The sequence below is a fragment of the Eublepharis macularius genome, chromosome 1 (genome assembly GCF_028583425.1).
Source record: "Eublepharis macularius isolate TG4126 chromosome 1, MPM_Emac_v1.0, whole genome shotgun sequence".
In the NCBI taxonomy this organism is placed as follows: Eukaryota; Metazoa; Chordata; class Lepidosauria; order Squamata; family Eublepharidae; genus Eublepharis; species Eublepharis macularius.
This window is the reverse complement of record NC_072790.1, coordinates 8,645,285-8,659,949: the sequence shown is the minus strand read 5'-3', so window position 1 is coordinate 8,659,949 and position 14,665 is coordinate 8,645,285. Positions and strand designations below refer to the sequence as shown.

At 43.7% G+C, this 14,665-nt stretch overlaps 1 protein-coding gene across 4 annotated transcripts in view; it reads right to left on the bottom strand.

Annotated features, from left to right (window-relative positions):
* KIF16B (kinesin family member 16B) overlaps positions 1-14,665 on the bottom strand; it is a 155,689-nt gene that overhangs the window by 47,047 nt on the left and 93,977 nt on the right. For 2 of the 4 annotated variants that reach the window (XM_054970407.1, XM_054970417.1), the window contains 2 exons: positions 5,723-5,845; positions 2,590-2,679 (listed from right to left, as the gene is read on the bottom strand). In XM_054970407.1, coding sequence (XP_054826382.1) covers positions 2,590-2,679; positions 5,723-5,845 — 213 coding nt within the window. Of the gene's footprint in view, positions 1-2,589; positions 2,680-5,722; positions 5,846-12,416; positions 14,559-14,665 lie in introns of those variants that run through there. The other 2 variants (XM_054970397.1, XM_054970387.1) reach the window with 2 other exon arrangements.

Genomic DNA, 14,665 nt, shown 5'->3' with positions numbered 1-14,665 from the left:
AATAGCTTGTTTTCAGCTCTTCAGCTTGTCTAGAAGCTGGCCCCAAAGTGGGCCCTGCTCTGCGTTCCTGTGCGATCTGGCAGATGCCATGTTACAAGAAACATGCAGCAGCTAAGCTTCCTTTTGGTCCCAACTTTTCCCCATTCAGGATTATCTGCTGCCTAGACCTTTGAAGAATTAATTGCTATGAGTTCTGGCTAGCTCTTAGGCTCCTGAGTGAAGTAGCATGCATCATGTACAGATACCTCAAATGGGTTTCTGGTACTGGGTAGTAATAGCACTAAGTGCTTGAGACATGCTTATCCTGCAGCCTAAATATTCGTATTATTCCCCTCAGGAACCTTTTCTTCTGGCTTCACTAGGTCCAGATCTCGGTGCCCTGTCACAGAGCCCTTATCTGGCCAAATCTATGGATACTTATATCCAGCGACTGGAGCCATGAACAGAGAAGTCGGGTCTTTTTAGAAATCCGAAAATATTCCAAGATTTGCTATTTTCAGATTTGTAGGAAGATTAAAATAGCCCAAGATTTTAAAAAAAAATACATTGGGGGGGGGGATTAAAACCTCCCAAAATAATAGAAGCAGTGCCTGTCCCTTTAAGAAACTAATGCACTCAGTGACCATTACTAGATAACCACATCAATATTGCCGACCTTCAAGCAGGGGAGGGGGGTCAGCAGTCAAGGCCTAGCAGCAACCATGGGCAGGCCTGTCTGCTTGCTAACATTTAACAGCAGCCACCCCACAAAAGCCAGTGTGGTGTAGTGGTTATAGAGTTCCAGAGTAGGATCTGGGAGACCCAAGTTCGAATCCTCAGTCCACCATGGAAGCCTGCTGGGTGACCTTGGGCCAGTCAGACACGCTCAGCCTGAACCACCTGAACGGGCTGATGTGAGGATAAAATGGAGGTCGGGAGACCCAACGTAAGCTGCTGTAGGTTCCCACTGGCAGAAAGGCGGGATCCAAATGAAGTAAATAAACATAGTTGAAGATACGGATCAGGTAAAAAGTTGGGCGAGAAGGAAGCAGGGAAAATGGAGGAGATATGGGGGCTGCCAGGAGAAGAGAAAGAGGAAATAGGGGGAATGAGATGCCCCCTGCAAGTCTTTGTGGGTCCCCTACTGGTTTACCTTGTTTTGTTGCCTGAGTGTTCTTTGTTTGCATTTTCCAGTTTTGTAATTCTAGTACTACTGCGTTATTTACTGGAGATCTCCACTATTGGAATGAATTGCTTTTCATATTTTGTAATCCACCTTGACTCTCAGTGAGAAAGGCAGGCTTTAAATGCAATTTAAATCATCATCATCTATTAATTACAGGCATGACTCAACAAACATGATCTATGGCAATTTTAAATTTATAAGATGGCCGAAGCTGCTTTTTTAAAGTCTGGGAATTTTACTTTTGCAATAAATCAATACTTCAGTACAGTTCTTTTGGGAACGTGGGGGCAGAAACATGAAATGCAGCCTCAAATTAAAATATGGAGGCAGCAGCCAAGAACTGAACAACTAATGAGATATAAAGTTCACCTCTACAGGACACTGCATATAATAAAACAAGTATGCATTTGAATAAATAGACGTATCAATAAATAAGATATTTAGAGTCAGAAAATTAAGTGTGGAAAATAATTCTAAGAAATATTGTAAGACGACGCAGCGTTTTGAAGGGTCTTGCTGAGGCAGCACGGGGACAAACATCAATCCAGCATCTTCACATTGAAGCATATGGCAATCGCATAACTGCTTAATTGCAAACGCAGTCAACAAGGGATTGAAAAAGCTATCAGCTCCATTCAGAATGCATTTAGCCCTGAACTTCACTCCGTATAATTAAACCTGGACCAACAATATTCAGAGGATGCTCTGAAATATGTGTGTCTATGCAACGTTAACCATTCGCTTGGATAAAAAACAAGAGCCCAATTCCAAAACCCCACAATTTCCCCCTCCACAATAATATATTTGTTATACTTGCTTGAAAATAATCACAGTATTTTTTCGTATCTGCACCTTTCCCTTGCGGTTTGCTAGCCCTTTGTCTACCAATGTTGATAAACTTCTGGAAACGTCTCAAGAAAACACATGAAAAAAAAAAAACGAGCAATATCAGCTGCAGTCCTCAGCCAGAGACAGACTCGATGTAAAAACAGTTACATACAGCTCTATTTGGAGCATGGAAAGAGGGGAAGATGGTGTGTAATATACAAGCAACTTCTGGAGCTTTCTGATGTAACGCCTACAGAATTGCAAAAGACGGCGTTACTTGGAAGAGTGTACATATTGCACCAATACATGGCTGAAACTTCCGTCTCTGGCGGAAACTTGTATCAGCTCAGCAAGGCCAATCAATGATAACATGTGACCACTGCTTATTGTTGATTGTGTTGTGCGTAATTTTAATAATAATAATAATAATAATAATAATAATAATAATAATAATAATAATAATAATATAAAGTAGTTAGACACGGTGAGGGCTGTTTGCACTAGAAATGTAGCAATGGCATGTTCCTGCTGTTGATACAGAACCAAAGAGAAAACAGATTAATAAGACTTTGGCTTTGATTTAACTAGCAACTTACCTCTGGGTATTTTAATTTTAACGTTTGGTGCATCTCCCGAAAGCGACTGTACCGCCTGAATACCGTCCACGTCTCATCAAGGACTGTTATCTGGGGAGAAAATACGTCGCTAAAAATACTGAAGTATCTGGGTTTCAGATCAGGATATTTATATGGCTTCTTATGATAGGAAAGTTTATCCAATTAGACTGGAGGTAAAAATAAGCTTTCATTGTCAGTTAGACTATTAGCAGCAGGAAATGCTGAAAGAAAACACGACGGCTGCGTTCTGAGCACACTAGCAGAGAATCAGGGTCCTATCACATTTAGCGGTGACCGTGTGATTTTACATTGATTTTACAGCTGCATGTGAATGACCTCCTCAGGTGGGCATGGGTCTCTTGCCCATGTGATACAAGAGGGAACGCAGAAGGTAGTAGGAAAAGTAGAAGGCAGTAGGAAAAGAGGAAGACCTAAACCGAGATGGCTTGACTCAATAAAAGCGACATCCTCCAGTTTGCAGGATCTGAGCAAGTCTGTGAATGACAGGACATTTTGGAGGTCTTTCATTCATAGGGTCGCCATAGGTTGGAGGCGACTTGATGGCACATAACACACACACATGCACAAGAGGGAACAGGCAGAATATAAGGGAAAGCACACAAAAGCCGTGTGGTTGAATCATTCCTATAGGGACAGCAGGGTCACAGAGAAGTGAGGCATCTCCCGCACTGCTGAACTGATGTGGGGAAGGGTCCCAAAGACAGTTTACATTCCAGAAAGTCATTTCAAAGATGCAATTTGATTCTGTCACTGTCAATGGGTGTTTTGCAGTCAACTGCACTATGAATGGGATTGCAGCCCTCGGTGCATCAGTTACACGCTTTTGCTATCATCCTCTTGAAAGGGGATGCTAAATATGCCACTGTTGTTATATGCATGGCACAGAAAGTAAATGTATTCAGTAGTTTACATAAAGAACCAGATTCACATCAGGGTCTCAGTTGGGTATAAAGGGCAACAGGAAAGTCTTCTAACAGTAATTTCCAGTGATTTTAAAGACTTTCTTAGGTTCCTTGAGATCAAGCTCTCTGGGCTTACTAGATCTTGTACATCGTACAAAGGCTCAGGAATCTCATTGGGGAATACTGTAGCAGTCATTCCACAAAGCCCCGCCTCCCCTCCAGGCCTCTGGACCAATCCTGGTGATTTTGGCCTCATGCAAATCCAAGTCATTGTTAGCCAATCAGAGTCCATGGAGCTTCCCTGGATGGGAGGGGGTGGACCAGCCTCAGTTTTAAAAGGGGGAGGAAGAACTTCTTTCCTGAGGGCCAAGCTACAAGTGACGCCTGACACAGGTTGGACACTTGTCAGTTTCCCTCAAGTTTTGATGGGAAATGTAGGCATCCTGGTCTTGCAGCTTGGCTCTCCGACTGCTGTTCAATGGACTTTTCCACTGTCACTTGTCCAACATTCTGCCAGACTGCCTACATTTCCTATCAAAACTTGAGGGAAGCTGACAAATGTCCAACCTGTGTCATTCGTCACTTGTAGTTTGGCGTCAGTTTAGCCAGACTTTTATTTGGCTTTTTAGGTAGGATTTGGGTTGGTTTAGAAAAGAAAGCTTGCTTGGATGAGATAAATAAGCATCCTCTTTAGGGCCCAACATACCAATCGGACATGCAGTAGAGAGCCAGTTTTAATTTATATACTTATAAGTATTACACACAAAACCTTTATCCTGTTAAACACCTTATTAAACATTAAATTTTTTAAAATCTCCACCTGTGTCTTGTCTGTCCAGTCAAATATCTATGAAAAGAGGACTTATATTTACCTCACAAATAAGTAAAAGCGTATCCTATCAGGGTCTCAAATTTTAGGGAGCGCATAGCTTACATGCACGCTACCAGCTCCTTACTTTGAGCTTGTGTCCTTCTTTTTCTTGTTTGTGGGCAGTTGGGGTTTACAAAAGAGAAAAGGAGATTTAATTTATTTGATTTTTTTCCCAGCCTTCCCACAAGCAGGCTCAAGGCTGGTTACGCAACACTACAGTAACAATAAAACTATTTAAAATACAGTACATTGAAGGAAAAACAGTCACATTATCAAGTTAAAACAGGTTACCCAAGATGGCTGTCAGTGTTCACCATACACTCCCCCCCCCCATCACTTGAGAAGTTACGGGGAAGGGCAGGCAGATGATATATGATGCTAATAACAGGTGTACCAAAGATCACTGCAGGGGGGACAGTCGGACAGTTCACCAAGCCTCAGTCACAACCAGAGGCCAGGGTGTGGGACTGGACCTTTTGAGAAAAAGACGCTTGCTGTGGTGGTCCCAGAGTCCTCCCTCTCGTCTCTTCCCACATAGCTGCCACAATATACCCCGGATCCAGACTGTGTATCCAGTTCTCTCCCTCTCTCAGCCCTGCTGGGCCTTCTTTCCCACCAACTCGGCTTCTAGATACATTTAACTTGAGTCGTTACCTCACATTTCTCCTTCAGTAATTATGGGTGGGATCAACTTTGGAAACCCCACGTCTTGATAAATTTTTATAATCTAGGCGCCATCATAAAGGTAAAAAAGATGATGAGGTGTGCTGCCCCGAGCATGGCTGACCTGTACACTAATAGCTTTACTCTGGGTCATGCCTTTGGAATGTATGGTGTATTTAACATAGGATATTTTAAATGGTTATATCTTAATCTTTTCTATGAACATGTCCAGAAATTAATTTTTTTTTAAATTGTCATGGACATTTGATTTTCTCGTTTTGTTGCTCTGGCTTTTTGCTAAAGCAATGAAGTGACTGAATGGTTTATAATCTGCTGCTGTAAGGAGATGTGAAATGGATGGAGCTCCCCTGCAGCCGGTGGGCATTGTATCCCTCCCCTACAGAGAGCCTACCTGACCCAAAGTATGAGAATTTAGATTTAAGGAATAAATCTAAGTTTGATTTTTTTTTTAAAAAAAGGAAAAGATTCTCAACTACCTTTACAACATAAAATCTTATTCTTCCCTTTTATCAGCGGGCTCTTCCCTGTAAAAACTATGCAGCACAAACAACTTAACATAAATGTAAGCATCGTGTACACAAAAGAAAACTAAAAGGTAGCTAAACTATATATATGTAAGAAACCCACACCTTACCTTTATTTCATATTCATAGTGCTCATTCTTTCCTTGTCCACAGAGGACGTAGCGTGGAATACTAATTTTAACTGGATTCTTTAGGTCATCCGGATTTGTTCTAACAGAGCGACAGATCATTTGCTATCAAATGAATATCAAATAGGGAGAACAAATTAAAACCTGAATCGGTACATGCACAGCTCTCTGTGAAGACAGAATATATTTTCTGATGGAAAACAACAGTAACAGAACACCTCAAAGAGTTAGGTTTTAAAAACCATGACTTTTATGTGGAAGCATATCGTAATCCTCTGATGAATGAAGTTCCGCATTTCTCTCAGGCACAGAAGAAAAAATGGAGAAGTCCATTGCAAAATATTGCTTACTCTTTGGTAGCCTTTAAGGACAAGCAATAAAAACTTTACAGCTTCAGTTAAGGTCACGGAACACACTTAGAATCACCTTTACAACCAGCAATCTTCTAATAGAAGGAAGGAAGCAGAGCAACTTTTATTTTAAAAACTGCTTTATTAAATTGTACATTCGCTTACTTTATAATGTCATTTAACACACTGCTAATATTTCAACAGTAACCCAATATACCTCACAGAAAATGAGGATGGGAAGAAATTTTCCTAAAAATCACTTGTGCATTCCCTTTCTAGTGTAAGATGGACAGGAAGAATTAATCCCGGAGAAGAGCAGAATATTTCATCAGAGTGACGTGGATTAGTATCAGTAAGAATTCTGTCTTAAGATATTTAGATCGTAGAGATAGTTCAAATGATCAACGTCCCCAGCTTTCCTGTGCACAAAATAGCACGTATGTACTCTACTCCAGCTCGAAAGCATCTGCCTCAATTTATCTTTGAGGTATCTCAATATTCAGCTTTGACTCTAAAGTAAGCACAGCTACCCTTCAGGAAAATACAGGGAAAGTATGAAGACACCAACAGTAGCATCAGCACCAAAAGCTTTTGTTTGAAATTCAGAGGCATGTCTCAAAACAGTATGTGGAGCGGAGTCCGGCCAGGATTTCCCGCGGCGCGAAAGGGAAGGAGCCCCCCCCCCCTTTGGCCACCCAAAGCCCTGCTGATCACGGGACCTGCATGATCAAAAGCCGTGTGTGACAGGGGCTGTAATGAAGAGAGGAATTGGGCAAGATTTAACAAAAAAGCCAGACGAATCCAACCCATATTTACCTTCTATATTAATTTTCCAGACTGACATCCATTGTTAATAATGTGCCAAACCTTCAATGGATGAGATGTCACTGACTTGTTTGTATAGCTGTTGAACATGAAAGGATACAGGGGAGAATTTATTGTCAGAGTGAATCCTCTAACTGTATGAAGTCCTGGAAAGACAACCTTTGACCCTGAGTCACCACAGGAAGAGCGGCAGCCCAGGGTTTTATCATGACATCAGCTTCAGTTCTGACCAACCTTTTGATAAGCAGGCCAGAATGTACCTCAATGTACACTTGAGTACTATAGTGCTATCAACGGCTTCGATTTAAGCAATAAAACGGCTTCGATTGAAGCAATAAAACCAGTATGGGTCCTTTTAAGTACATTATAAACATGGGGGTCCTGAAAGTCCTTTTTCTTTTTCATTAACTGTGGATTAGCTGTTCAATAGCACTACGGCACTTGCCCTTGAAAGATATGAAATGGGTTATCTATGCGTCAAGCAAATACTCAGGGGTTTGGTAATGCTTTATAAGCAGACAGTACGATTTTAATTTCAGTGTATCAGGTGAGACTATGGTTTGGGATATTTGGCATAATAAAGGCACTTTTTTCTTTGAGGTCAGGATACAGCTCTTACAGCTTGGCTGTAAGAACTAGAAAGAACTTCTGTGACACAACAGACAACACATTACATCAAAATCTTCGGCATGGTGGTTAAGTGGTTGGGGTGTGAATCAGCACTCTGCTGGTTCGAATCCCACTCCTGCCATGAGCTCTGCAGGTGGCCTTGGGTCAGCCCCTCCTCTCAGCCCCTGTTCTCCAGTTGTATTGTGGGGATAATAACAACACTGACTTTGTTCACTGCTCTGAGTGTGGCACTAATTCGTCTAGAAGAGTGGTATATAAGCACACGGTTGTTGTTTTTCGGTTCTGATACTTTAAGATATTCAGTTGATGGTCAGAACTGTTGACAAACATGACCCGAATGGAAGCTGTCAACCCTGAAAGCTAAACGATTGTTAAAAAATAGTAAGTCTTATGGCAGGCCAGTCACTGCCAAAACCAGTTGTATTTATGGGCTAGTTTGTTTTTAAGGGGAGATGATCTCTGTCTGAACACAGACATAGGCCATGCCTCTTTATTGCTCCTCCTGTATCTGTCTGCAGACTTTGACACAGTAGACCAGGCCATCTTTTTGAGGCGTTTGGAGACAGAAGCGGGCATCAACGGATGTGCCTCACACTGGTTTAAATCATTTATCATGGAACGGACTCAAGGGGTTGCCGTCAGAGATCAGCTGTCTCCAGAATGGGAGCTATCCTGTGGGGTTCCTCAGGGCGCAATCTTGTCTCCCACGTTATTCAACCTTTAAGCCTTTAGACGAACTCATTCACAGCTATGGAGTGGGATGCCATCAATATGTGGATGACACCCAGCTCTATATCTCATTATCTAAACCACCACAGGATGCAGGAGAAATCCTGGGTTGCTGCCTGGCAGCTGTGGTCAAATGGCGGGAAGCAAACAAATTGAACCTGAACCCAGACGAGATGGAAAGGATGCTCGTTGGGAAGGCAGAGATCTCGAAGGACATTGTCATCCCCCGCTTCTGAGGGACTTCATCAGACCCTTCATCTGGCTCATTAGGCTTGGCTACTGGAATGCACGGTGCATTGGTCTCCCATCTGAACACATCTGAAAACCTCCAGTTGGGGCAAACCACTGTGGCTCAGCTGTTGTCAGGAGCAAGCAGGAGCAGGAGCATCACTCCCATCCTGCAGCCATTCGACTGGCTACCCATCGGTTACCAAGCTCTATTCAAGGCATCGGCGATCATGCACAAAGTTCTTCATGGCCTTGGTCCAGCATACCTGTGGGACAGCCTCTCTCCCTATGTTTCTCCACGACAGTTTCGCTCATCTGAAGAAGTGCCACTCTGCACATGGGCAAAATCAAAAACTGCCTGCACACAGGCCTTCAGTGTGGTGGCCCCCACCCAGTGGAACGGCCTGCCTGAGGAGGTCAGGAAAGCTCCCCCTCTCCTGGCTTTCTGCTTTGTTTTTGTCAGATGCAACGAGAGAGCTGTCGTTCTCGAAAGCTTATGCTACAATAAAGTGGGTTAGTCTTTAAAGTGCTACTGGACTCTTTTCTATTTTGCAATTACAGACTAACACGGCTAACTCCTCTGGATCTATGTACTATTTGTTGCTATAAGTATGATCCTACTGGGTAGTTCTATGTTGTTTAATATGTCAGTCTTAGAATTGCATATGCTCTGTTTCAGCATTTCTGCTACTCTGTACTGGATTTTTGCTGACCTTATGGCTTTGCAAATTCCCATTTATATATCCTATGGCATTGTTTATTGAAATGTCTTTGATATTGACTGTACTAATCTCACACTATGTAATCTGCCTTAAGTCTCAGTGAGAGAGACTATAAATTACATACATACATACATACATACATACATACATACATACATACATACATACATACATACATACATACATACATAGGGATGGGCAATTCAGGTTTGGGATTTGGCTTAAAATACCGAATTTTACCCGATTTGGTAAAATTCAGTATTGCTGAATCCAATCCGGTATTGCTGAAGCAGTTTGGCAATACCAAATTGAAGTTTACTGAATTTATTTAGTAAAATTTGGCAAAGTTTGGGAGTTGCAGCAGCAGCAGCGTTTCTGGCTGTCAGCAAGCACCACTGCTTCCCGTTTGTTTTTTCGGGAGTCGGAGGGGGCATTTTTGGACCAAATTTTAGGTCTGGGGACCTACTACTAACTGCCCTATAACGACTCCCCAGGTATCATGAAGACAGGACTTCAGGGGCCATTTTATGGTCCCCCAAAGAAGGTGCCCCAGCCACCTCCAAGCTCGATTATTCCCTATGGGGAAAACTATGGGGGCTATCCAGGGGGGTGGAAGTGGCATTTTGCAAAATTTTCAGAGGACATACCCCTGACTTTCAGAGGACATACCCCTGACATACCCCTGAACCCCCCCCCCAAGTTTCATTTTATGGCCCCCCAAAGAAGGCGCCCTCAGCCAGAAAGCTAGACAGCATTCCTAGACAGCTCCTCTAGTTTTCCCCATAGGGAATAATCGAGATTGGAGGTGGACATGAGGGGAAAGGACCTCTCTTTTCAGCTGCAGCACCTTGCACCTCATTGGGTGCCCCTTTTGGGGTAGCTGAGGAGGAGGATCACTGGAGGAGAAGCTGAGAATTCCCTGCACATGAGCAGGAAACGGCACGTGGAGCTCAGGGCTCGATTCAATCCAAGTAAGAAGATACAGCAAATATGGATATTTATTTTTTCATTAATACTCCAGCTTTCTCCCCCATGGTGGCTTACGTAATTCTCTTCTCCTCCATCTTATCCTGTGAAGTTAACCTCAGCAGTAACACAGAATAGGACGATAATCCTCTGCACACTTTTTCTGAAAGGAGAACCAAGAACACAGAACAGCCTGGTTCTAAGTAAGCATTTATATGATTAGGCTGTAAGTAACACAGCGACTGTAGACAAAAGTCAGCTATCTCAGAAAAAAATTAAATCAATAAATAGCACACGGATACAACTTACATTCCGTTTACTAATCCAAACAATTCAAACGTTCATTTTACCAGTCAGTGGGCTCCGTTTTGAGGGCTGTGTACAGATTTCTACTTAAGAAATGGATCGTTCCCACCTCTTCTTTCCCTCTGCCACCCCACGAAGCTGATCCAGAAGGTTCAGGGGCCCTTGGGGAATGGGATCCAATGTGGGAAGCAGCAGGATCTCCTGTTCCTCTTTGCACAGGCGCCTTCTACTCGCCCACGGGCAGGTTTGGATCCAAACCAGGTCCAAGAGATTTATCGTTTCAGATTTGAACTTTCACTTGGAGAGTCGAAAACTTCAGAAAATTCAAAGGTTGCTTTAATTTAAAACGAGCTTCTCAACTCCTGAATGCTGTTAGCTTGTTCCCTGGTTTTGTATACTTCCTAACTTTCATCATTTTCTGTCGCTGATGGAGAAATCTGATGCTGGTGTGAAGCTACAGGAGTCACAGAGACTGTTACGGACAAACGCTTTGGGCATCACATCACAGAAGCACCGTGCGCTGCAGATGCTCATGCTGCAGTCCTGACCATTTTCAATATGCTTACAATGTATTATGTTATTAAGGGCTACACGTGGCTGTTTCATACACTGTTTTTTTCTAATGTGGCCTGCTCACTATCTACACATCGTAATCTTTGAAAAGCGGAACAAGCATTTTGCTACTGCTGCTCCTACATACGCCTCATGATTTACCATGAAGATAGTCTCCGGTGGGAAGCAGACAGGGTTGGTCTGTAGCAGAAGAGCAAGATTTGAACCCAGAAGCACCCTAACGAACAAAAAGATTCCCTAGGTACGAGCTTTGGAGAGTCAAACTCTCTAGCCTCTGACAAAAAAAAGCTCGACTCCCAAAAGCTTATATACCCTGGAAATCTTGTTTTTTTCAAGATGCTAAGGGACTCATCAGGAAACAGACCATTTCTTGGCAGTTTCAAATAATGTGCAAAGCAACTCAGAAAATAAGGAAGAAAAAATATCCCAGGAGTTGAACTGAACCTCATGTACCAGTGAAAGGCAAGTATCGTATTCAAGAAGAGATGACCACGACTGAATCATAACCACATGCACAGGCTGGCGGGCTGCTTTCACATTAAGGTCTTTGTGCAAAAGCAGAGAGACCAAGGCGAATATTCAGAGCCAGCTCCACGATTAAGCCAGGAGATGGACTGCGAAGGCAGCAGCCTCTGCTCTCTTGCTTTGCCTCGCTGTTACCCCCACCCACAGAGCTGGATCAGCCAACACTCCCTGCCTCTTCCCTCTGCCAGGTCTCTTAAAGAGCAGCAGAGCAAACTGTATGTGCCCAACAGGGCTTCTCAGACTCTCACAACACCCTCCTCACATGAGTTTGAGTGGGGACTGAGAGGAGAAAGGGGCGCTCTGCTGCTCTGGGAGGCTGAGCTTTCATTGTGAATATTCCACCTGGGTTGGCGACTCACGTGGCTTTTAAGGTGAGATAACCAAGGGGCCCTCAGCTGCAAGCAGAACCTTGCTCTTCTCCCCGGGGCCGTGCTTTCACATCTCCACGCCCTTCTGAATTCAACCTGCTTCGTGTATGCATGCACATATCACACACTCAGTTCCCACGTTCTTATGCTGAAAAACAGCTGCATGTCTCAGAAGGCTACTGCTAAGTATTTCCCCAAGCTGGGAGCAGAGAGTCAGAGATTATGAGTCTCTGCCTCTCTCCCCTCACCCCTTAAAATGGACAAAGTTTTAAACTGATGCTTGACAACGAGAATAATTCGAGAATAATCCTTAAGTACATTTTGGAGATCGTAAAGCTACCATAGGTAACATTTTTGCATAACAATATCCCTTTGTGTGCAACTTCATTCACTAAGGCCCAGTCAGTGTCAAATCCTGTAAAATGAACACGCTGGTTTGGCTTGTTTACAGGATCCCCCCCCCGCCCCCCGCAAGGCTCTTTCCTCAGTCTGGCTACTGTGTTTGAAACCTAAAGAGTTGTTGGGTTTACCGACCCACCAAATGCGCCATTAACCTAAAGGCATCCTCAGTTGACCTGAAAGTCAGTTTCCAGATACAGGGTGGGATGTTGGGGGTGGCCTGGCTGAAGGATGAGACAGGATTCAGCTTAGAACTTTGGAAAACACAAGACAAACTGCTGCCTGGATCGCAGCCAACCTTAACAGTGTTTGAAAAGACAAGGTCGATTTCTGTTGGATTCTGTTTCTCAGGGACAACCAGACACCTGAGTTCACTCAAACTACGCAGCTGAATTCTGCCGTAACGCTCAGGTAAGGAACGCAAAGATCTAGTTGGGCAGACCATACTCTCGTCTTGTACAAGGCCTACATGAGTGTTAGTAAGGACTAATGATTGGATTTCACCTTCTAGTTTCACAGCTGTATAGAGCAGTATCTGAACATCTGCTAAAGGCAGTGTGTGGTTTCCCATGTTTTCATGGAGCAAATAAGCGAGATCTGCTAAATGGGCCTCAAAATTACATGTCAGCCGTACACCATTTTCAAAAATTAAGTCAGTGACTTCCGAAGTCCAGTCCAGGGAAAGTTGCAACAGATCACCTCTGAGGAGTTTGTGATTCAAGCTAGCGTAATCTGGCAAGGGAATCACACTGCTAAGTATGTCATGGCATATTCTTTGTGTGAAATATCGGTCAAAAGTAAATATTGTCATTGCATTATCTTCATTAGAACTCAAAAGGTGGATGCTGTGTCCAGCAAATCCAATTTGGATTTCTCTTAATGCAGATACTGGGAAAATATGAAAAATTTCCAGAGAGTCTTGACTGTTCTTCAGCTGACTGGCTGATGGGACAACAGCATAGACAGCAGAACAGAGCAAAAAGAGGCAGGCAGGTAAGGGCCCAGGGATTTTACCGTTTCCCACCGCAGTCCAATACACTCCTTTTAACTCTTCAGGGTTGGCATACATTTCTGGCAAGACACTGAGGACATACGGCAGTAATTGATCTAGGGGACATCGCTGCAATTGCAGAAATTGGTCTGGGAAGTATATAAAATTCTGCTTCGGATCAAGTCTCACTTTCCTTTCTTCGTTTTTGCCACAGATACTAGACGGCTCGGCATGTTCTGCTGCACGCACCTTGACTGGGACTTCTGAATCCAAGAATTCCACCGCGTCTTTTCCCTGCACAAGACATCCTGGGCTAACATCTGGCGAAACGGTCAGGATCCCATCCGCCGAATGAGAGCTACTCAAGCCCCCACCCACAAGCCTATTCAGCTGCATTTTCCTCACAAATGGGAAGCTTTTAATAAATGAGGCCACTTGAGTACATTTCTCATTCTTGCCACAGAGGCCAACGAGACCTTGGATCTGCTTGAAGAACCAACCGCTTCGAAGGACTTGGTAGCTGGTATCTCTGTAAACACTGGCCAATCCGCTGTAGAGATGGTTCAGGCTGTAACCGGGCTGAGCTTGCGCATCCGAATCCGGGGGGTGGCTTTGGGTGGCACACCGCACACCTGCATACTGATTGGCTATCTGCCCACAGGCTTTGGCTATTTGGTTGCTCTGATCTCCAGGAGAAAGAAAAAAACAAAAGCCAGTCTGACCTTTTGCAGAGGCGGACGATTCTGAGGCAGGCATATGATGGAAATGGGAAAAATCCGGGTCTGTTTCTGAGCTACCATTTACCCAAGAAGAAACCCGCAGGCTTGGTCTTCTGGAACGACAGAATACCAGCTGCTTTTCTGACAAGTGAATCTTTCCGCCTCCCTCCTGAGTCTGAGGAAAAGAATCTGTGAGATGCTCAGAAAAACTTCTCTCCCTGTTAATGGTTCTGGGTTGATCCAAATCACGTTCACTGCCGCACAGCCAGTCGACGTATTCCTGCCCTAACTGCCTCCTTTTATTTGAATCTCCTTGAGTCATGCAGAACGGCAAGATTCTTCCCCAATTAGGATTAAATGTGTTCCGGCTTTTGTCCCGCTCACTGACACCTGCTGTTCTTGTATCTTCACCAATCAGGTTATAGCAATGGCTGTCCTCATTAGACACAGGGCGAAAGCCATAAAGGGGCAAGGAACGCTCTCTTTTCTGTTTAAAATGTAAAGAAAAAAATACAAGGTGCCTTTGTTTGCTTAGGGGGGAGAAATTCTGATTTAATTTTCAGGCACCAATCATGTTGTGCTGTGTGATGCTGA